The sequence below is a fragment of the Microtus oregoni genome, unplaced genomic scaffold, assembly GCF_018167655.1.
Source record: "Microtus oregoni isolate MIOR12 unplaced genomic scaffold, Mior012 000047F_ref0000412, whole genome shotgun sequence".
Lineage (NCBI taxonomy): Eukaryota > Metazoa > Chordata > Mammalia > Rodentia > Cricetidae > Microtus > Microtus oregoni.
Window position 1 is genome coordinate 12,580,279 of NW_024543221.1, and position 22,130 is coordinate 12,602,408.

General features: G+C 43.5%; 1 protein-coding gene across 1 annotated transcript in view; it reads left to right on the top strand.

The window, feature by feature from the left end:
* The window catches only part of Ush2a (usherin), a 669,744-nt gene that overhangs the window by 427,493 nt on the left and 220,121 nt on the right, over nucleotides 1-22,130 (top strand). The window contains 2 exon segments of the mRNA XM_041635252.1: nucleotides 11,533-11,702; nucleotides 12,274-12,421. Coding sequence (XP_041491186.1) covers nucleotides 11,533-11,702; nucleotides 12,274-12,421 — 318 coding nt within the window.

The window sequence follows — 22,130 nt, forward strand, 5'->3', positions numbered from 1 at the left end:
TGGATTCTGCTGTAAATGTGCACAGATGGGGGACACAACCAAATGGAAGCGATGCTTTGCATACGGTCCAAGTCTTGCACACCTAGACCTCGTTAGTTAATTGATAAAATATGAGCCTAAATATTAGCTGCAATGATGGTCGTGGTTAACATGAGTTTCTGAAGAAAATTCTTCTGATCTTTCAATCATTAAATGGCTGAAATTTTTCTTCAAAGATGACTTCATTTTAAGTACTTGATTCTCTGCGAGACCAATAAAGTCAGTGACAAGATAAAAGCGTTATTCTAAAACACAGTAGCATCTCTGCTTCCTTGTCCAAGTTAGGTTCACTGCTCTATTTTCTTGTTAGATACATTGAAAGAAGTGTAATTAATTAAATATCCTCTTTTGTTTTTAGTTTACTTTTTATTATTTAGAATAATTTAATATATTTTAAACGTCCCCTTTCTCAAGAGAATGGTGTGGATATGAGACAGAGCGCACTTCTTAAAGTACTGGTGACCCTTTTAACTCCGTTAACCCTCTGCTCCTCAGAGAATTGCTTTAACCCATGTGTGTACACGGACTTAATCTAAAAATAGGATGGAATTAGTCAAATATTATTTTTGTTGTATGTGTTTTTAATTATTTTTCTAATGCATAATAGACTCAAAACATAGGGTGTTTTTCAAGCAGAAAAGTAGCAATGTTGTATGAAAACTAATTGGATGAAAATTATGATCTTCAAAATAATAAGAATACTGAGGTGCTTGGAAATACTGAGAGGAAATCACACGTCAAAAGCAAACGCTTAAGTCCAGTGCCTGAATCTAGCAAAGTTCTATAAGAGAAAAGAACAAAACTGGTCAGGTGATTTGAGGTACAAGGCAACCCATTCCTGTGGGTGTTCTGGCCACCCCCTTCGGGGCGTCTAATTAGTCTGACACTGTGGCAGTTCTTTCTAGCTGAACAAATAGTGTATCTAATGAAATTCAAAACTCCCTACGTGATCCACCCCTTTGGGGCATTTCCAGTGACAGGAGGGCCCTTCAGCGTGTCTGCTGGCTCTCAGCTGATGCAAACCCTCTCTCAGAGTCCAAATCACGAAGAGAGCCAGGGAGTAGGCTGCTTGATCCAGTGAATGCTTAAGGGAAGTGGGTTGTTTTTCCTGAAATGATCCACAGCAAATAGCATTCAGAGTCTTCCTATTCTAGTGGTCTGAACCACCTTTGTCCCCTCTTTCTGTATGATTCCTATTATATCCTGTAATTGGGGATAGCTTTATTTCTTCGCCCTTCTGGTTAAACCGTTTGTGGTGAATACACGGCCCTGTGCGTGTATCACAAGACAGTAGTCACTGGATTGAGTCAGGAGGTAGACATGCCCAGTGTGTCCATATTAGCTTTGACAGGTAGTGTGTGCTGATCGTGAGGCTGAGCTTTCAAAGCTCTGAAATGTTGGTGAACTCTTTACCTTCTTAGTGGGAATAGTAAACCTAGCAAACTGGAAACTGAAGGCAAGTCTCGAACCAGCTTCAGTTTTTTCCAGAGGTATATGATCTGAAATCATTCATTCTGTCACTAAGATCATAAATAAGTATTTTTTCTTAAAAATAAAATTCATATAAGCATAAGCTTCCTTCACCAGCAAAGCTGTTGTTTGGCATGCACGCGCATATGTGTGTGTGTGTGTGTTGTAGTGTATGAATGCATGGTCTGTGCCCACCTAAGTGTGCTCTTACATGTGGAGAAGCCTGAAGAAGGTGTCCAGCCTACTATCAGTCTCTCCTTATTTTCTTGCGGCAGGGTCTCTTGCTGCCCATGAAGCCAGGCTTGTGGCCAGCCAGTTGTAACGAATCCTCCTGTCTGTCCTGCCCCTCACCCCCTACCTCCTCATCCCCACCCCCCTCCGACAAAACTGGGGTTGAAGCTGTCCTCAGGCCTTCATGCATAAGCCAGGAGCGCTAGCCCACTGACCAAGCCAAGTCTCCAGTCCCCAGACTCTAACTTTCTCCTAAGTCCTTACTACACTGGAGACAGAAGACCTCAAGAAATTGTGGCCATTTCTCAGTAAAGGATAAAATATGTAACTCATGTATCTAGTTCTCTGGGTTTTCTCTGGGACTTTTCTTTCTGGGCCTTCTTAAAACCAAAGATACCTTGATGGATGCAAGAAAAATCCTCTGAACAGTCAGAGATGGGAAGGAGCTCAGAAACCTAATGGCAGAGAGATGAAGAAAGCTCCAAAAATTTTAAATGAGACAATTTAAAGAAAAATAGCCCTTTTCTTCCACATTCACTCATTGTACATTTTTTTTCCACCCCTCACGATGGTACTCACACTGTAAACTGTTTCCCTGTGCCCCCATCAGCTCAATGGCAAGGAATAGAAGAAATGATGACCTTTGTGCCTGGGAGGAAGGTCCCACTGGCTTGGCTCAGTCCCTTGAGATTCCATAGAATAAAAAACAAGACCTTGGGTTTCCAGGCAGCTGCTGGAGTCATCCGGGTATGCAGCTCACCCTCAACCTTACCAAGGTCCCCTTCCCTGTCCCACCTACTTCCATGTGGAACTTTCAGAGAACCTTTATGGGTTTATTTAATGATTTGTGTGCATATGCCCACATAGGGATCAGTTAGGAATCCATTTTCTTTTTCTACCTTTTCAGTCCTGGTATTGAACTCATGTTATCCAGCTTGGTGGCAATCACCTTTACCCACAGAGTCACCTCACTGATCACACGGTGAACTTTCATGAGGATTAAGGTGACAATACAGAGGAAGCCTTAATCCAAGGTTTGGCTTATGAAGCTATTCAGTATTACTGAGGGTACTTCCGTGTATCTCTCTTTACCAGTGAAAGTCAAGGCAACAGCCCATCTCAGAAGGAACATCATTTACATCGTCTGTCTATTCAATAACCACGACAACATAAATTCAAATCTACCAAGCTCTGAATTTTGTTCAGATTTCGTTGAGTCAAAATATTATCTTATGAGTTTTTAAAGTGACATTTCTAGAACAAACACAGGGTCTTCCCCCAGAGAACTGAAGTGCTGGCCATCTGGGGTTTTTCCTCTAAGATTGAGTTTTGGTGTCTTCTGGATAGATAAGCCTGGATCTATAGGAAAGTTTGCAATGGCTCAGGCTTATTTGGGCTTGACTTTACTTTATTTGACATGGAAAGGGGATCTGTTGTTAAGCTAGGAGTTTGAAACTGTGTGTGTTCTCACAAAATTGCAAGGTCACTGACTTAGCCTTCAGTATCCCCATGTATTTTCCTTATTCAGTGATAAGTGGATATTATGTGGAAATCAGAAAAATCTATTGGCTTATTGGCCTCATATTTTAAAACCTGAAATTATCTTCTTAAAACTCAGGGTCTATTTTAGATCTGTTTTATGTCTATGCAATGAAAACATCTCAGGACCACTAAGAGCTTGGTTGCATGTTGGGTTTCGGGCTTTTTGATGTTGACATCCAGGGCCTTCCAAACAGAGTGCCTTGGTGACAACAGCTGCTGTCGGTCTGGGTTTTATGGCGTAAGTTTCTGATCCCTTCCTTTCATGATTTAGTCCTGTTTCCTGGTGTTGTGTTCATAGCCAGACTTGAGTGGAGATCCAGCATGCTGTGAAAGACGAAGTCAGGTCTTCAAAGTAAAGAAGTCACGTGTGCAAACACAGGCTGCTGTTGACTGGCCTCACAGGCATGGCATAGCCTTTTCCAGCTTCAGCGTCTGCGTGTGTGGAAGGGGCTCCAAAGTAAAGAATGGCAAACTGAATGCCTGACTAAAAACTCAGGCACATAAAAGTATTTTTCTGGAAAGAATCTGATTTGAACAAAAAACTCATCTTTCATTGAAGCTTAATGCTTCAATATTGTAAGCAGTGGCCTCTCATATTTTCTGGATGCAGTGCTTGCTCTGTGTTAAGAAGCACTTGCTGGAACTGGGTAGTTACTGAAGTAAAATTAGAGAAGTCTCCTCAACCTAGCAGCCCTAGTCCAAATTCTTACTCTGCAATAACCAGTTTTGCGACCTGAGATTAAGTATTTAACTTCTATTAGCTTTGCCCTCTTGATCTATGCCACAAAAAGATAAGTCTATGATTTTAGGGCATAATTCTGGGGATTTGGAATGATTATGTTAAAGAGCCTGGCACATAGAATGTGCTAAGAAACTTAGCATGGCTGGGGCTGCGGGCGGCTGTGGAATCTGCTCGAATCTACTTGCCGCTGCCCGTGCTGTTCTGTTTGCTCATCCTTGGGCTCGAGGCTGACCGTCCGTTGGCCAGCACATCTGCGCATCGCCCATAATTAATATCCTTTTAAATGACATATGGTTCCGAGACTGGAAATCGAGTCTTGCCTTCTGTTTCAATTTGTTCATGACTCAGTGACTTAGTTTATGTGTCTGAACTTTAACTGTGCATTCTAGAAACTGGAATTTAGACATCCTTGCTTCTCTGTAGCTGTTTCAGAGAGAGAGATGGGGAAGTTTGTTGGCAGTAGCTTTGTACAGGTGCCAGGTTACTCTGCAGTGTATGGGGGTACAGATGGATAAAGAGCCACAGTTTCCTTTTATGTTAACAGGGAAATTTACATAACTTAAAAACCCTCTAATCTCCAGAGTGAAGAGAAGTTGAGGTCAGAGTCACAATCCCAGTGGAACCAGCAGGGAGCCCTGACCTGTGCATGCAATGAGCACGGGAAGATATGTAGAGCCTGGGCTGACAGGAGCTGGAGGCCCTGTGAAAGCGAGACAAGCCATTTCAAAGTACATCTGGAGGTGCCTGTATAACCCATGCTCTTTAGAATGTAGCAGTGGGACCCAGAACAGCCCTGGAAGTCTGGAGCTTCTGAACCCCCTGATGCTCTGAGACACCCTTTACTGACTACATGCTTCATGCAGTCGTTCCCGATTACTGTCTTACCTATCACACAGAGGATGGATGATAGAATCCTTTTTAGAACATGTTCTGCCTTCTCCCCCTGCAGCAAGACCCTGCTGCGGAATCATGCTTATTATCACATTTGCGAACCCATCAAGTAAAGTTGTCTCTGCCAATGACCTCTTGCGTGTGTGGCCTTCTACTGGATAGTGGACAACTTAGCAGTGACTATAGTTCAAGGAAAACTGACTCCCCCATCTCAGCAATCATCAGTTATCAGTTGCTCCTTCCCTAGGGGTGGGACTCCATGCCTATCTCCCCTGTGCATGCTGGGATTTTTGTCTGGTTGAGAATATGCATGGGCATTTCTATGACGATGGTTGAGAGATGTGATAAACTGTGAGTATAACAGTAATTCACTGGCAGTCAGTTTTAAATGGTACCCATTTAACTAAGTAATATTAGTAGGTTATCCACTAGGACTGGTGGCCTATCAGAAGTCACAGAGTCTTCTCTGTGTTTCGACTTGTGGAGGAGGCCTTAAATTCATCAGAAAGCTGCTGGATATCCTGGTCACTCCCATGACTTTCCTCTCACTATTGCACCAGTGGGCGTGTCTTGCACCACCCAGAGTTCACAGCTGGGTGAGATTGGTGAGAGTTTTTCTGTTCTGATAGCACACATCATGCCTTCCAGCACTGTGAATGCTCGCCAGTAGACATGAAGCTTCCAGGTGAGTACCAGCTTGGCTCCTCCCTGTTCTTGGACTCAAGTATGTGTTATCTTAATTTGATGCAGATTAACATAGGTTTCTTTGGCCCCTTAATACAGCATTTGAATACAGTATTTTGAAACACACACACACACACACACACACACACACACACGCACGCACAGAGGAGACAGAGACAGACTAAGATGTCCAGGATAAATACTGTTGTAGAAGGAAAACTTGGTGAATTCTTTTTCTCTATATACCTTCTTTCTTTACTTCTGACAGACTTAGTAGTCACCTGCATTGAGAAGAACAAACCCTGCATTTGCTGTGTAGATCCAGAGCGGAGGCTTCTATATATGTATCAGGAACAAGGCTTGAGGACATGTGGGACCTGTCTTGTTTGATTAGGGGACTGATAATTTTTTTTAGTCTAGGTCCAAAAGTCTATTATTTTTAAAGTTTAATAAAATCATGTATTCAAAATTATACCATCTTGACTCATTCAGCATGTGATTTATTTATGGCCTGCTGTTTTCTCTTTCTTGGCCTTCGAAAGAAGGCTGAATTTGAAATTTTATTAAAAACTCCCTTCCTGGGGATTTATAGCTGGGGGTAGCTGTTTTATCCGATTGCCATGTAGAATTAGTATTTACTGGGAAGGGTGCGTTGATTCAGGAGGCTGTCTGTGGCGTGTTTGCCCCGCGAGGGTCATATGAAACTTGAGAGAAGGTTTTTGAGCAACATGGCGTCCTGGGGACCATCTATCAAGCAGATAGATACAGGGCCCTCCTGTTAGCAACCAGGCTTGGAGTTATGACCCACTCCCGGTTATTGCTTTCATGCAGAGGAGCCTCTGAGGGAATGGGCCCAGGGTAAAAGGGGCTAAGCAGAGGAAAAGAAGGCTTTCGGGAGGAAAAGCTGTGCAGAAATCACAGAATATCACCATGTCTTGGCAAGTGTGTTAGCAGTCTGTATAATTGGCGTGTGAGAATTGATGAGTATGCGCATTCCTAGCTGGGCAGAAGAGACCCACTGGCACATCGACATTACAGAGTGTTCAGGGCATTGCTGTCCAAACCTGTGCTATTGTCGCTTCCACGCATTGAGGAATTTCAGTCTGCATGTTAAAACTCATTTGCTTTGTTTTGGTTTTTCATATTGAGGGCTTTAAGTAAATAAATATTCCTTCACAATTCAACTAATGGTGTATTTCTCAACATAGAAAAATTAGATACAAATAACAAATAAGGGTTATGAATTTATACTATACCTGGTATGTCTTTTAAATTTTAATTTCTGTAGGGTTCATTTTGTATGTGCACACTTGTTGAAAATTAACCAGAGAATATGTATTGAGTAAGAGAAAAATGATTTCACTCTTTGGGGTCTCCTAAAATGTCAGGTGGAAAGTCCTTAGCGATGGACAATGGATGTCTTCCCACGCAAAGATTCGAAGCTGTTATTGGATTGTGAGACAGTCATCCCACTGTGTTTCCCAGCCGTGCCATGCTCCCACTAAGAGAATGACTTCCTTCTGCTGCTCTTCCCTCAGACACCCCATGCACCCCTGCTCTTTGGTATGACCTGATGTCTTTAGCCTTCTCTTTGACTTGTTCAGTGAGAAGTGGAACTCCACAGGGAGAGGGTAGTCCTTGCCATTGACCAATCAGCAGCCAACCGCCTTCCTGCATCTCAGTGTGTGCATCCATTTCTTTTCTACCACATGTGTGTGTGCACGTATTTGGGTGTGTGTATGTGTGCACGTGCATGCGTGTGCACGTGTGTGTGTGTGCGTGTGTGTGTGTGTTCCTGCTCTGTTCCTTGTAGTGGCAATTCACTCGTGTTTTAATAAATAAAATTTGCCTGAGGATCAGAACACAGCCACACTGGCCAGCCTTATAGACCAGGCAGCAATGACACACACCTTTAATCCTGGTAGACACACTAGCTTGCCAGAGAAACCAGGTGGTAGTGGTACATGCCTTTAATCCCAGAACTAGAAAGGATTATAAGACAGGAGGAGACAGCTCTCAGACACAGTATCATTCTGAGATTCCTGGAGGCAGGATCGCCATTTCAGATTGAGGTAGAAATAAGAGCCAGTGACTGGCTGTTTTGCTTTTCTGACCTTCAGGTAAACCCCAATATCTATTTCTGAGTCTTTATTAATCGTGCATCAATTCCTTCTCCATTGGTCCTGGAATCTACTTGTGGACATAGCAGACATGGGTACTGGCATGTCTTTCTGTCTCCACACAAGAACTTGGCTCTGTCAAGCATCCTCTCTTCTCTCACGCTACTGTCTACCTCCCACTAACACCTGCAAAACTCCTCGTCTCTTACTGTACTCTTGCAGTAATTGATCTCGATTCCTCTTCCTGTTCTGTGAGACAACATCCTAACAAAGGCAACAGAAGGGAATAAAAGTGTGTTGTGACTCACAGGTCAAGGCACAGCCCATCACAGTGGGGAGTTGAGGTAGTCAAAGCGTGAAAGTGCTGGTCAGATCTCATCCACAGCCAAAAACCAGAGAGCTCTGCATGTATGCTAGCTCTCCCTTTTATACAGCCCAAGATCCCTGTTCAGGGTATGGCCTGCTTACTAAGGGGTGTCCTCCCATACCATTACCCTAGCCAAAATACCTGCCCACACGTGTTCCCAGAGGCCCATTGGCCATGTGACTCTAATTCTGTCAAACTGAAAATTTAACCATTACTAGTACACTTCTGCGATGCTGCACTTCCGCGTCTTTCCCAGGCCTTGCCTCAATGTCAAGAAGTTCGCTACTTCCCTGTAGAATGAACTCCCCCAATACGGTTGTCAGAGCTCACCTTGTCAGCTCGCTCATGCTCCACCCAACCCTCTTGTCCACCTCCTCATAACAGCAGTGTGTCATGGGTACCCCACCCTGCATCTCTTCCTGGCGGTGCCATTGTACAACTCAGCTTGCCAAAAGCAGAGTTTCACTCCTGGTCCATAGTCGCCAGCACACTTGGCACAGGTGATCAGCCCTTCTTCCTTTAAGCTTTCCTTCCCTGGCACCTAGTCTGAACGTTTTTTAGCTTTTCTTCCCCTCCTGAGCCCACATTATAGGTGATTCCTGGCTCAGGCTGTAGCCCTCTTCCGGACTTGCCTTCTCTGCCCTCAATCACTAGCTAATTTCACAAGTCTCAGCCTGAAAAGCCATATCTCCATTGATTCACCATTTCTACCCAGTTATCACAGATCTGGATCACTCCCTGATAACCCGTGGCCCCCTCAGTGCCTCTCAGGAATGATGCTACCAGTCAGTCCGCTGTCCAGGCTGAAAAGAGTAGCATTGCCCTTGACTTCCTTAAATTCTACCGACAACACACTCCTGACTGGGGGGCAAAGTATTTCCCTACCTTCATCATTACTGCTGAAACAAACAACCATTGTCACCTTGTACCTTATTGTCCCAGCAGCAGTGCCTGCATCTCTGCTCTTCTCCACTCTTCCCATTCCCACCCGATGGTCCTTTTACGTTTTCAATCACCATTCCATTCTCTTTAACAAACACTTTGCTGCATTTGGGCGGAGAGTCTTAACCTTTCCTGGGACTTTAGACTGTCACTTAGGAGGAAGTCCTGTTTACTCTCCATCTTCTGCTCCAGTCACACTGGCCTTTCAGCTAACCTGTTCATACAGTCAGAGCTTCCTATTCTCCCAGATTTCCTTTTGTTTTCTGCCTCCATTGCTCTTCACAGACACCCTCATGGCTGTCTCTCACGTTCCCATAAGGTCTCGGCTCAAATATCACCTAAATATATGTCCTTCCAACCATCTTCCTACCGAATCTAAAACGTAATCAAATCAGTAAAGTTGTATACTCTGTAGTCCAGTGTGCATTCATCTCTAATGCTGCTACTGATGTGGGATTCCCCTCTGTATGCTGTGAATACCATTGGTTAATAAAGGACTGCTTTGGCCCTATAGCAGGGTAGAGCAGAGATAGATGGGGAAAACTAAACTGAATTCTGGGAGAAAGAAGGAGGAGTCAGGGAGAAGCCATGTAGCCCTGCCAGAGACAGATGCTGGACCTTTAGCCAGTAAGCCACAGCCACATGGTAATACACAGATGAATAGAAATGGGTTAAATTAATATGTAAGAGTTAGCCAATAAGAAGCTAGAGCTAATGGGCCAAACACTGTTTTAAACAATATAGTTTCTGTGTGATTATTTGTGGCTAAGTGGCTGGGAATTATCTAGCAGCCTCCTTCAACGTGCTATGGCTGTGTTTTGTTTTATCTTCATTTATTTATGGTTTGGCAGGAGGCCCACATACCTGGAAGTCGGAGGGCAGCTTAGATGTGACAGTTCTTTCCTTCAACACATGGTTCTGAGGATCGAGCTCAGGTCTTCAGGCTCAGCAGCAAGTGTCTCTCCTCACCTCACTGGCCTCCTGTGTTGCATTCTCCAGGCTTCTCATCATTGAGTATCCCTTCCTGCATCTTCTTCTTACCTAATCTCTCCATTTACACGTAAGCTCCACAGGGGTTTCACCAGCACTGCTCTCCCTCCATGGGAAGAACCCTACTTAACCCAGAGCAGAGCCTCCATGAATGTGTATTAAACAAGTGAATGAATTATTGATGAACTCAAAGCCCTTACTGAAGATTGATGAAACATGTAATCTAATTCTTCCCTTCTCATCATTGCCCATTCATTAGCCTCATGTTCACAGGCAGGGTCTCCCACACTGTAGAGCACAGAAAATCCACAGACTTTACAAGGATACACACACACACACACACACACACCACACACAAACATATATATGTATGTATTTTAATGTTTAAAGTGGACCCTGATACTTCATTTGTTTTCATTATAGTAATAACATTATATTACTACAATGTTAGTAAACAACATTAAATAACATGAATTAATAAATAATATTATAGTCGTAATTAAATTACGCCAAGGGAAGGTTAGCTCAAATGTGGCAATAGCCGTGATGATGAAGATGGTGATGACAATGTCAATGATGAAAATAACAATAACAAGTAATAATTCCTGGAATCAAAAGTAAGATACTCTGTTTTGTACCTACAGAGAAAAATATCCCTGAATTAAAGATAAGAAAACACAGACTCAGAGTCATAGCATGATCTCCCAGAAGCCTCAGAGCTCTGTTTAATCTGCTTTTGAGTCTGTGACAACTTCTGTAGCAAATGATATGATCAATTCATTCAAATTCTAATTGTTGGGGAAATTAAGTAATCATAATAACCCTGTAAAAAGTCATAATTTTTTTATAGAAAAGACTTCATTTTTACTTATTACTGCTGTGCCCCAAAGAAACTTTCCAATGAATTCTCTTGATGTTTGAATGATGTGGGGCCTTGTGAAAATCTTTCAGGCTCAGGTGGAGGGGTACACTAAGAAGGGAGTTTATTTTTGTATTTTCTTGGGAAGACTCAAAACCAGAATGTGTCATCATTACAGATAAACACAACATTAGCAAACCCCTTACCCTGGGAAGGGAAGTAATGAAGCCCACTGTATCCCGTTAGTGTTAGTGCTACAGCCAAGGGGACCACTGGTAACATGAAGACCCAGGTAGCTTCAGCGCCCAGTCTGCTTAGAAAGGGGTTAAATTAAAGGTGCTTGATGTTTGCTTCACCAGATTTTCTTTATGCTGTCAATTAGACAAACAGAAGAAAGTGTGTGGGAACAGCTCGGTGCTCTGTCTTCTTGAAGCTTGGGGGCTGGCTTTTAAGTCGGACGTGCTGACGTCACTGCGGAGATGAACAGGGTGGAAGCACAGCGCTTCAGGAATGAAAATGTTAAATTAAATGGACCGTGTTTAACGTCGCTGTTGATCCCGAGGAACAGTTTTCCAGTGTGCGGAACATTTCCACTCCACCCAGCATATGTCCCCCACAGTTTGCTGTGCTCTAATTCATCTGTGTTTCCCGACAGCTCCAGATGGCCCGCTGTCTCCCAGGCTTGCAGCTGCCACTCCAACCCGTCTTCAGGTTGTCTGGCCTACACCAGCTCGCAACAACGCTCCGGGCTCTCCCACAGACCAGCTCCAGATGAGGCCAGGCCCCTCCACCCACAGCTTTCTAGAGTGAGCATATTCCCACCTAGTGCCTCTTCCTGTGGGCCGCCTTAAACAGTGTCTGCATGGCTTAAATGTTCTCAGAAAAATGAGACCCAGAGGATGGGTCAGTTCTTATGTGCAACAAACTTTGGGTGTCTTTTAAAAGTTCGAACAAAGTAGAACATGAACAAACAATTAAGTGGATATACATTTGCTCTACGAAATAAAAATGTAGTGTTTGTTTATATAGCATGGAAAGTAAGATTTTTTTTTTTTTGCATTCCTTAAGGCTTGCATGAGTACAAGTGTCATACACTGGAAGTGACCTGGAACTGGTAAACTGGGCTGAACTGCAAAGATCCTTCCACAACTGCCCGGCACTGTCCTCATAGCAGAGGCTGTCCTTGCAACCAGAATTTGTGTTTTCTGTAAACACAAGACAACAAATTCTTCCCAATGGTTTCTCATTCTGAAGTAGATACAATGTGATAATTTTACTTAAATCTATGTTGGTGTTGCTGAATGCTCTTTGCAGTATGATTTCACTGATTTTTGTGTCTTTGTTTTATTTATTTGCATGTTTAAGCCTGCACAATGGGCATTTCTTTCTCACATAGATTTTTTTTTTCCCCAATCCTTCTGCATCGTTAAGCTATGAAGTGAGTGATCTCCAGCCGTTCACAGTATATGAGCTCCGCTCAGTTGCCACCGATGGCTTTGGCAGCAAACACAGTGCTTGGACTCCACTCATGACTGCAGAGGACAGTAAGTAGGCCAGCTACCCAAAGTCAACATCAGCTACAACAGGGATCCTTAGCTGCCTTATGTTTCCCGAAACAGGGAAATAAACCCCTCCAAATTTCTTGTCACAGAGTGGCAGAATCTCCTCCAGGGTAAGAGGGTCAGCCGTGGTCAGTCTGTACAGAAGAAAGAAAATTATGTACCCAGGAGGATGGAGGGTGGGACCCAGAGACAGAAAGAAGGAAATGTCACAGTTATGGCATGGCAGTGGTCTTGTCCTTCAGGACACAGGATACTCTAAAAAGGGAAGGTCTTCCGCACTTTGGCCAAGTGTGACATGCTTTGGGGGACTCCTGGAAGGCAGACAGGGATGAAATGTTGGGTTGCAGCATGATAGAGAGGGTTAGCTACGCTTATGGCTGGAAGCAGGCACCACCCTACTTGGTATATGTACCAAATGTAGCCCCCAGAATAGATGGGTGGGTAGATGATGGGGTGTAGAAAATTAGAGCTAGATTCAACTGCCTTATTCAACTAACAAAGAATCCTTTGCTTTTTTTTCATTGAAAATAAAAATTGAAATTAGTTACATTTGAGAAATTAACATGTAGTAGCTATAGCATTTGTTTTTAAATTAACTACCTCTGCCAAAGCAAACATATCAAGACAAAGGTATAATTTTTTGCCTGTTTGATTTCAGTAAGGTTGGCAATGAGATCAAAGTAATATGGGAAGAAGACATGATGTTTGAACAATGAGCTTTGGGGGTTAATCCTGTAGAGTCTTCTCATCACAGACGTCTAAGGAGTTGTTGCTCGGTGCACATTAGCCGGCCTGGTTTTATAGCCAACAAGCACAGGAGTGACCTTCAAAACAGCTAACCATCAATACAAAGGTATAATATTTAAAACAATACGAGCTCTGTATTAAGTAGATTATTTTACCTTCCAATATCCATAATGACTTTAAGTACTTAGTGGTAAGACATAAAATGGAACTGAATCAACACAGTTCTCCATCTTTAAAGTTCAGTTTATTTTTTAAAATGCCATTCTGAACAATATAAATACTTCCCCCGTTCCCTCCCATTCTTCATTACCGTGGGAAGCAAGCTAGATAATTCATGTGGGTGCATCAAATGCTTTTGTCCCAGGGTGCCACTCCAAACACTTCCAGCACAGAGGGGATATGCACCCCAGATTCAGGAGCCATCAGCGTGTAATCTTCAGGTAGAGCACTGCACACACCCCGGGAAATCAGACTCTGTAGTCGCCAGTGTGGTATTCAGGTTTATGGACTGGAAAGCTCACATTCAAAATAGATTTTTTTTTTCAAAAGACATTTTAAAAATGAAGATAGATGTTTAATCACCTTTTAAAAAAATTACCATGCTTGATGTCACTCAATAAAGATTAAGTAAAACTAACTATTCAGTCCTCTGCAGAGGTGATGGCTCAATTGAGCGCCACGTAGGTAGAAGGGGAAAAGGGCCCCCCTCCTTTATTCCTTAGTGTATTCTCCACAGTAATCTGCCCACGGTCCTTACTGAATGGTGGGTGGCCATGCTGTGCTGTCCCCAGGTAGGGAAGTAGTGCCAAAGCCTGTCAAAATCACTACATGTTGTTTGTAAGTCCAGCACTCTGTGTTGATCAAATCGGCTTCCCATCGCCTCTTATTATAAGACTAGCCTTGTAGATTGTGGGTGGTTAGAATTTTTATGCAGGAACCCTGCCATCTTGGTACCATGTGGAATTAGTGCTTCGTTTTGCATCTCCCTTAAGAACAAGTGATATTTGATCCTCTAACAGGTGTCAACTCAGGACTCCAGCCATCATGGCTGTGTGAACACTTGCGTGAGATGGATGGAAAGTTTCTCCCCTCTCTGCACACACACTAAGTCACACACCTCAGCAAAGAGCTGGAAGGTGGCCGTAGGCCGCTGCAAGGCAGTTCCCATTGTACATGGTGACAGTGTGCTATATATTTGGATGTCAGTGCAGATGGATACTATCTCTCAAAGGAAGTGCAATCGAGGTGACAATGGCCGAATGATTGGCACTGGGCACAAGCAGTTTTTCTGTCAAGGCTACAAAGCATGGCTTAGAAAGCTACCCACGCTGACAGATCCATGCCAGAATCGCACTTCAGCCTTGGCGCCTCCTGTTTGCTGGAGTGGCTATCAGTGGAGATGCTTCCCATTCCGTCTCACAGAATGAGACAGAGAAGTCTTTTGGTGCCCATCCTTGAATTCCCTGCCATCAGCAGGAGCCTCTTTAGTCACAGACACAATTCTACCTGTTGTACCATAGGTCACCCAAGGCAGTATGCTTCATGTGGTATTTTGAGGCAATGATATTTATCAATACTATAGCAGGGCTGTGAAACCAGAAAGGAAGACACGCACAAGAGTGACCTTCCTCACTGAGATTATGTTAGACCCAAGAGCACATGATCAAATGGTAAGGGTGAAGCTTCCACTGAATGAGTGAAATTTTGACATTATTAGAAATAACTGTGACCAGATACTAAGATGCTAGAGCAACCACACATCTTTTGTATTTTCACGGGCGTGTGCCATATGTGAATGTAGAGACTGTAGCTTTGGGGATCATGTATCTTTGAACCTCTGGTTATACAGGCTTAGCATCTTCTGCCTGTGAAACACCTGAAACCAGAGAAATATAGGCAGTGATGATCTTCACCCTCTAACGTCAGTTCTAGGGTGTGAAGAAAAGCTCTCCTGTATGAAAACTGCAAGGCACTAAATGCATTTTTTCAATTAATTTGTCATTTACATCAGAAGGCCACCAATATCCTGTCCCATGAATTTATAAAAATCTAGGGTGCAGATGACAAATAATAATAATGCAGCCTTCCCTTGAATATTTTAAATCCCATAAAACATGTGTTAATAAAAGATGTTCATTGCAGCCAACTTGGTCAATGTGGTGTTCAAGCACCTGTGGCCAGATAAATACAAACAACATACGGATTTTTTTTAATGTGTTAGTGGCAGGCCAAGCAGCCGACATGTCTACAGCTTACAAAGCTATATAGTGATTACATTAGACTCAGATGAATATACTTAATATAGTAGGAAGAAGAAAGGCACCTAGCAGCTGAAAATATTTTCTAGTCATTTTATTTCTATGTATGTGTATTTGTGTGATAATCTGATGGAGGAAGGTCATTGGCTAATAAAGGAACTGCCCTGGCCCATTTTATTGGTTAGAGGATAGGTGGGAGGAGTAAACAGAACAGAACGCTGGGAGGAAGAGGAAGTGAGCTCAGAGTCTCGACAGCTCTCTCCTCTGAGGAGCAGACGCCTGAGAAAGACGCCATGCTCCTGGCTCCTGGGCAGATGCACACTATGAAGCTCCGACCCAGGATGGACTAGGCTAGAATCTTCCCGGTAAGACCGGTTCTCACAGATTATTAGAGATGGGTTGATCGGGATAACAGAATTAGCCAGTAAGGGCTAGGGCTAAAGGGCCAAGCAGTGATTAAAAGAATACAGTGTCCGTGTAATTATTTTGGGTAAAGCTAGCCTTAGGGGTGGCCGGGTGCTGGGGATGCAGCCCCGTCCTTTATTACTACAATAATCTGTGTGTTGGCAAGAATGTGTATGAGTGTATGTGTGAATCTGTATATTTATGAGTGTGTGTGTGTGTGTTTACAGGTGAGTGTGGGTGTATTTATGGGTGTAAGAGTGTGAATCTGTGTGTTGGCAAGCATGTGTATGGGTGTGAATCTGTATGTTTATGAGTAGGGCGTTGGTATGTGTGTGTATTTGTGGGTATGTGGGTATATTTATGGGTGTAGGAGTGTGAATCTGTGTGTTGGCAAGCATGTGTATGGGTTGTGTGTATAAATCTGTGGATTTGTAAGCATGGATATGTGTGTGTGTATGTGTGTGCTATATACAATGCAGAGGTCAGAGTGTGGGTGTCATTCCTTGGGAGATGCTGGCCACCCCTCTTTTGTCACTGTCTCTCATTAGCCTGGAACTTGGTGAGTAGGCTATGGTCAGGCCAGGAAGCCTCCACCTGTCTCTGCCTCCCTGCACTAAAATTATAACCATGTGGCACGACACCCAGATTTTATCCTACAGGATTGAGCATCAAACTGAAGTCCTTGTTCTTGAGAAGAAAGCCATCTCCCCAACCCATAGTGTTGATATTTTCTAAGCCATACCGTGGTTTCCCCCTTGGGACTGCAGTTATTCTACAGCTTCCATACACTGGCAGCTGTTTTACGTGTAGTATATAAATGGAAAACTTGTAGTTTGGGGCAGGGTTCTGTGAACTTGACTTTAAACATAATCACAGAGGGCTTTTCCTCCTAAACTCCAGCTCCATGCAAAATGTGAGCTCACCCACTTCACTATTAAGGAAAAACTCAAAGAAAGACCAGGGAGGGTCAGGTAATTTGCTTTTAGTAAAGATTTTCCAGGAGAGGAGACAAATATTTAGTTATATTTCAACTGTAATGTTTAGGTTTTTGCTTTTTTTTGGGGGGGGGAGGTATCAGTCTGACAAAATTACAGCCATACACAAGCAATGAGATCAACTAATGATATCGAAATTGCTTCCTAAAAACCATTGCTAACTTCAAAATAAAACTCCAAACAAATGATTTTGTGACCAGGCATTTTGAAGGATTTGACCATTACCACAAACTTGAGATTTAAAATTTTGCACTGATATACCTTTACAGATTTATTTTTAATTATGCACATGTGTGTAGGGGAATATTTGCAGGTCAGTACAGGTGCCCACAGGTACATGATCCCTCCAGGGGTTAGAGTCCCAGGCAATTGGAACCACCTAGTGTGTGGGTGCTGGGAACTGAGCTGAGGCTCTCTGAAAGAACAGTGCCTGTGGACCCTTGACTGCTGAGTCCTCTCTCCAGCCCCCCTGCCAGGACACTCACTTTTAATTTTGAGCATAAATCAAAATGGCATTATAATAATGTTTATATAATAGCATAATATATATTATATAATAACACATATATAATATAATACCATAAATGGAATTTTGGAGTCTGAGCAGTTCATACTGGGGGTTCACATAGATGTTTTTATCTTTGTTCATTGTCTTTTTACCAGATAATTATCCATAAGTTTGTCTTCAGAGTGATAAAAAAAGATATATCACATGACATATACTATGATATTTAGGGCCATTAGTAGCATACTTTGGTGATCCATTGCATACAATCTAGGATTTTTTTGTATTTTTATAATTGAATGAAGTGACTATTTCAGTTTCCTCATTTTGCATGCCAAAACTCATGACCAAAAGCAGCCTAGAAAAGGAAAGCATTAATTTGTCTTATACTTCTAGTTCGCAGTCTGTCAAGTGAAGTTGGGGCAGGAATTCAAGCAAGAACCTGAAGCAGAATCCATGAATGAAGGCTGCTTCCTGGCTTGGTTTCTGGCTCACTTGTGGGTGCATGCTTAGCTGTCTTAATCAGTGTTCTATTGCTGTGAAGAGACACTATGACCAAGGCAACACCTAGAAGAGGAAACATTTAACTGGGGGCGTCTTCACAGTATCAGGTTAGTCCATTGTCACTGTGGTGGGGAGCATGGCAGCATGCATGGTGCTGGAGTAAACTGAGGGCTACATCCTGATCCATAGACAATAGGCAGAGAGACTGGACCTGGCCTGGGCTCTGGAACCCTCAAAAGCCACCCCCAGTTACACACTTTCTCCAGCGAGGCCACACCTCCTAATCTTTCTATTCTTTGCAAACAGTTCCACTCCCTGGTGACCAAGCATTCAAACATATGAGCCTATGGGGCCACCCTTACTCAAACCACCACAATTCCTGGTCATATCATAATGCAAACTGCATTTAATCCAACTTCAGAAGTCCCCATAGTCTAGCGCAGTCTCAATATTATCTAAAAGCCCAAAGTTCAAATTTTCTTCTAAGACTCATGGCACTCTCTCAACTGTAACCCCCTGTAAAATCAAAACCAAAGAAGAGATCACATGCTTCCAACAGACAATAACACAGAATATACATTACCATCCCACAAGGGAGGAAAGGGAGCATAGTGAGGAAAGACTGGGCCAAAGCAAGACCAAAAGCAAGCTGGGCAAACTCTAAATTCTGCATCCCCATGTCTGATATCAAAATGCTCTTCAGATCTCCAACTCCTTCAGCTTTGTTGACTGCAGCACCTCTCTTTCTCTGGGCCTGGTCTCACTCTGTTAGCAGCTCTTCACAGGAATCCATGGCTCTGGTATCTCTAATATCTTGGGGTCTCCAAGGCAATCCAGGCTTCACCTTCACAGCTTCATGCAATGGTCTCTCTGGGTCTCCATGCAGGGACACCTGTGATACACACCTGGCCTCAGCTCTCTTGAGTCACAGAGGAAGATTCCACACTCCTTTCTGGGGTCTCTAAAGCCAGAAGGGAAGGGAGAGGAGGGGAGGGGAGGAAAGGAAGAAGAGGGGAGGGAAGAGAAGGGGGGAGGAGGGGAGGAGAGGGGAGGAAAAGAAAGTGTGAAGTTCAGTTAGCTGGTGGAGATCATCTAGGATAAGACTTCTTAAACTATTTATTATGTAAATGTGTGTCCATGGGGTGTTTAAATTTAAAAATTAATATTGCGCAGTAAACTTTTTTATGATTCATATATTTTAGGATGTGAAGCTTAACCAGTGTCCTTAGGTAGAGGAATGTGAAAATATTTTAAATTTGGGTTGAATGTCTTGTAAATGATGGTCCCTTACGGCAGCTCAGCTGTGCCCGTTTCAAAGGAGCTTGCCTAGCTGGGCTTAGTGACTGTTCCATCTCCTAGTGGAGGAGTTGGGCGTGGGTCACAAGACCCTCAAAGCAACTCTGCCTTAATTGCACATGGCGGGGAGGGGCTAGAGCACATGTGTAGGCTTGAGGCGTCTGACAGAGGGAGGCTCCCACTCTGCAGTGATGGGACGCCTTCGTTCATGCTGGGTAAAGGCTTTTCAGGCACAGCCTGTCACGGTAGGAGGATGTACACCCCTGCGAGGAACCCCTCACCTCTGCTTTGTAAGGAAGCCCCATAAAAGTGTTGCTCCCTAGAGTGAGTTTTAGCAGACCTGCGCCTTCCTTTGCTATTGGGATCTTAGGAGGGATAGACATGGCTAGGACTTCCCCTGGAAAAAGATTTTAGCAACAGCGCCTGTATCAGTATTAACGTTTTCATTAGTGAAGAAATATGAACTATAAATTTCAGGTGTGCCACGTAGTCATTTTGTTCCTCCTGCTTCAGGCATTTTTCCCACATGCTCTGAATATTCAGGGCTGGGTGCTGCCCCCTTACACCTTCACAGGGGAGACATGCTTGTCTATTTTACAGACAAGAGATTGGAGAGCAAAAGGCCCATTTTCTTCTTTATGTGTGGGTGTTTGCTCCGTGTGTGTCTGTGCACTGCATACATGCTGGTGCCCATGGAGGCCAAAGAGTGTTGGATCCATTTGAACGAGAGTTGCAGACAGGTGTGAGCTTCCATGTGGGTGCTGGGAATTGAATTCAGGTCATCTGCAAGAGCAGCCTAGCGCTCTTAACTGCTGAGCCGTTTCTCCAGCCACAGAAATCCATAGTTGCTTCTCTATCCTTAAAAATAGAAGGCTTTGCATGTTCATCCCTGTAAGCTTTGTTTTCTATTGCATAGATCACTGACCCAAATTCTTACATTTTTGTAATTAGTAGGAGCAACTATTTTATTGTATTTCTTTGTTATTGTATAATCTTAACATTGAATTTGTCCAAGTCAAGTTGCTAACAGAAGTTTCTTTAAAATGATGGACTAAATAACAGAAAATTGGGTCCATCTGGCCTCAGTTTCTCTCGTGGGTTCTTGAATCCCCTTTGAGCACACAAAGCAGGCTGCTCTTGCAAAGTTTGTCTCAAGTTGCACTATTCCTTACATCCTTCCGACGCAAACCACACATTGACCTGACGCGCAGCCCAGGCTTCTCCAGCCTTTCCTACATTTAGTTTAAGAAATTAATAAGTATTTTTTTTTATCACAGTTGCCTTACTGCTATGGGTTTGTCTTTACTAAGAGACTATTCTGTACCAGATCGCTATCTGTAGAATAATGTCAACAATTTTTTTAAAGTGTTTTTGTTCTTAGATGATCCATGTTGGAAAGTTCACAGTGGACTTTGTTAGAAGATCTCTTGGTAACAACCACATGTGTGTGTTAAACAGCCAGGGTTAAGATCTGCCCATCTGAATGCCACACCTGCAGCCCACTGACCATTAACAAGGGTAGGGGCTTTGTGTCATTTTCAGTAGATTCTCTCTCTCTCTCTCTCTCTCTCTCTCTCTCTCTCTCTCTCTCTTCACACACACACACCCCTACACCCTTCTATCTATCAGGAACATTCTAGAACACTAAAACTCTACATAGGTTCTTTTAATCACAACATCTCACTCAATTTGATCATAATCCCAGGATAAAACCCAGTTTTCCAGGGTTGATTAAATAAGAATCTGGAAAGGAGGGCCATGGTCTGGAAGAGCAGTCAGTGGCGGTGAGGAAAAGAACCCTGTGATGTGAGCTGCTGGGTTGGTTACACCTGTGTGACCCGGGAGTAGCCTCTTCTGAGCAGCCGGCTGCATTTCTGACCAGTAGATATTTACGCTGTGGGATTTTGCTGCTTCTCATGCCAGACAGCACATTTTATTTGCAGCCCTGGACTGTTCGAGGAACTACCCTGAAGAAGGATGAACTGCTGATCTCCTCATCCCCTGCCCCAGGTCTAGATGAGCAGCCGTTCCTCCTGACCTCCACTCCTCCTGGTCTTGGGAGAACAGGGAACGGAAGGTCTTCAGAAGTGATCCTCTTACTGACAGACCGGGCAGCGCTGCCCTTTCCACTTCAGCGATGGCTGGAATGCTGCTGCTCTGCCATTAAACCCAGAACACGGTGTTGGCTTTTCCCTCGCAGTCAGGGAAGGTGGGAGTTGACACTGGACAAGCCCACAGCTAGCTCAAGTTCTGCATATTTGTTTGGGGGTATGCCATGGCACCATCTTCATTATTACCACATGAATATTCCCTTCTCTTTATTCTGTTGGTCTTCTTGCATTTGGCTCTTTTATTATTAGCTGTCAAAAATTCTTTGGGGAAGTTGTTGGGTATAAATAATAAATTGACGAAAGAATTCATGATTAAAAAGACAGGTTGCCGTTCTCTCAGCTACGGCATCAGAGATGAATAGCATGGCTACCTTAACGTCTGGAGTGTGATGCAGAGCTTTGTCTAAGGGCAGTCCGCATCCCACCCCCATGGTTTTTAATTCACTGGGAAATTTAGAGGCTATTCACTTAGGAGTTAATATCACTGAAAAGAGTTTTTAAACCAGGCGAGGTTCTTTTTATGAGAATGGTAAAATATTAGCTTGAGGACAACATTTGAGACTGTAACAGGAAAATCAATCCACCACAGCAAACAAGTGTGAAAGACTTTTCATCCCAAACTGCCGAACATCACACGTATCCTCGAACTAGGAGCCGTAGACAGAGTTGAGCCTGCGCACTCGCCAGTGTGCACACCTGACATTAACATAGCAAGGCCATTTCCCATCAAGGTCATGACTTTCTCTTGGGCTGGGGCTGAACCTTATGTGTGAGGCAGGCAGTTACCCACAAAGATCATGCCTTTCACCAAAATAAGACCGCTTTCAGCTGTGAATGCTCAGATTACCTTGAAACAGCAGTCTGTAGCTC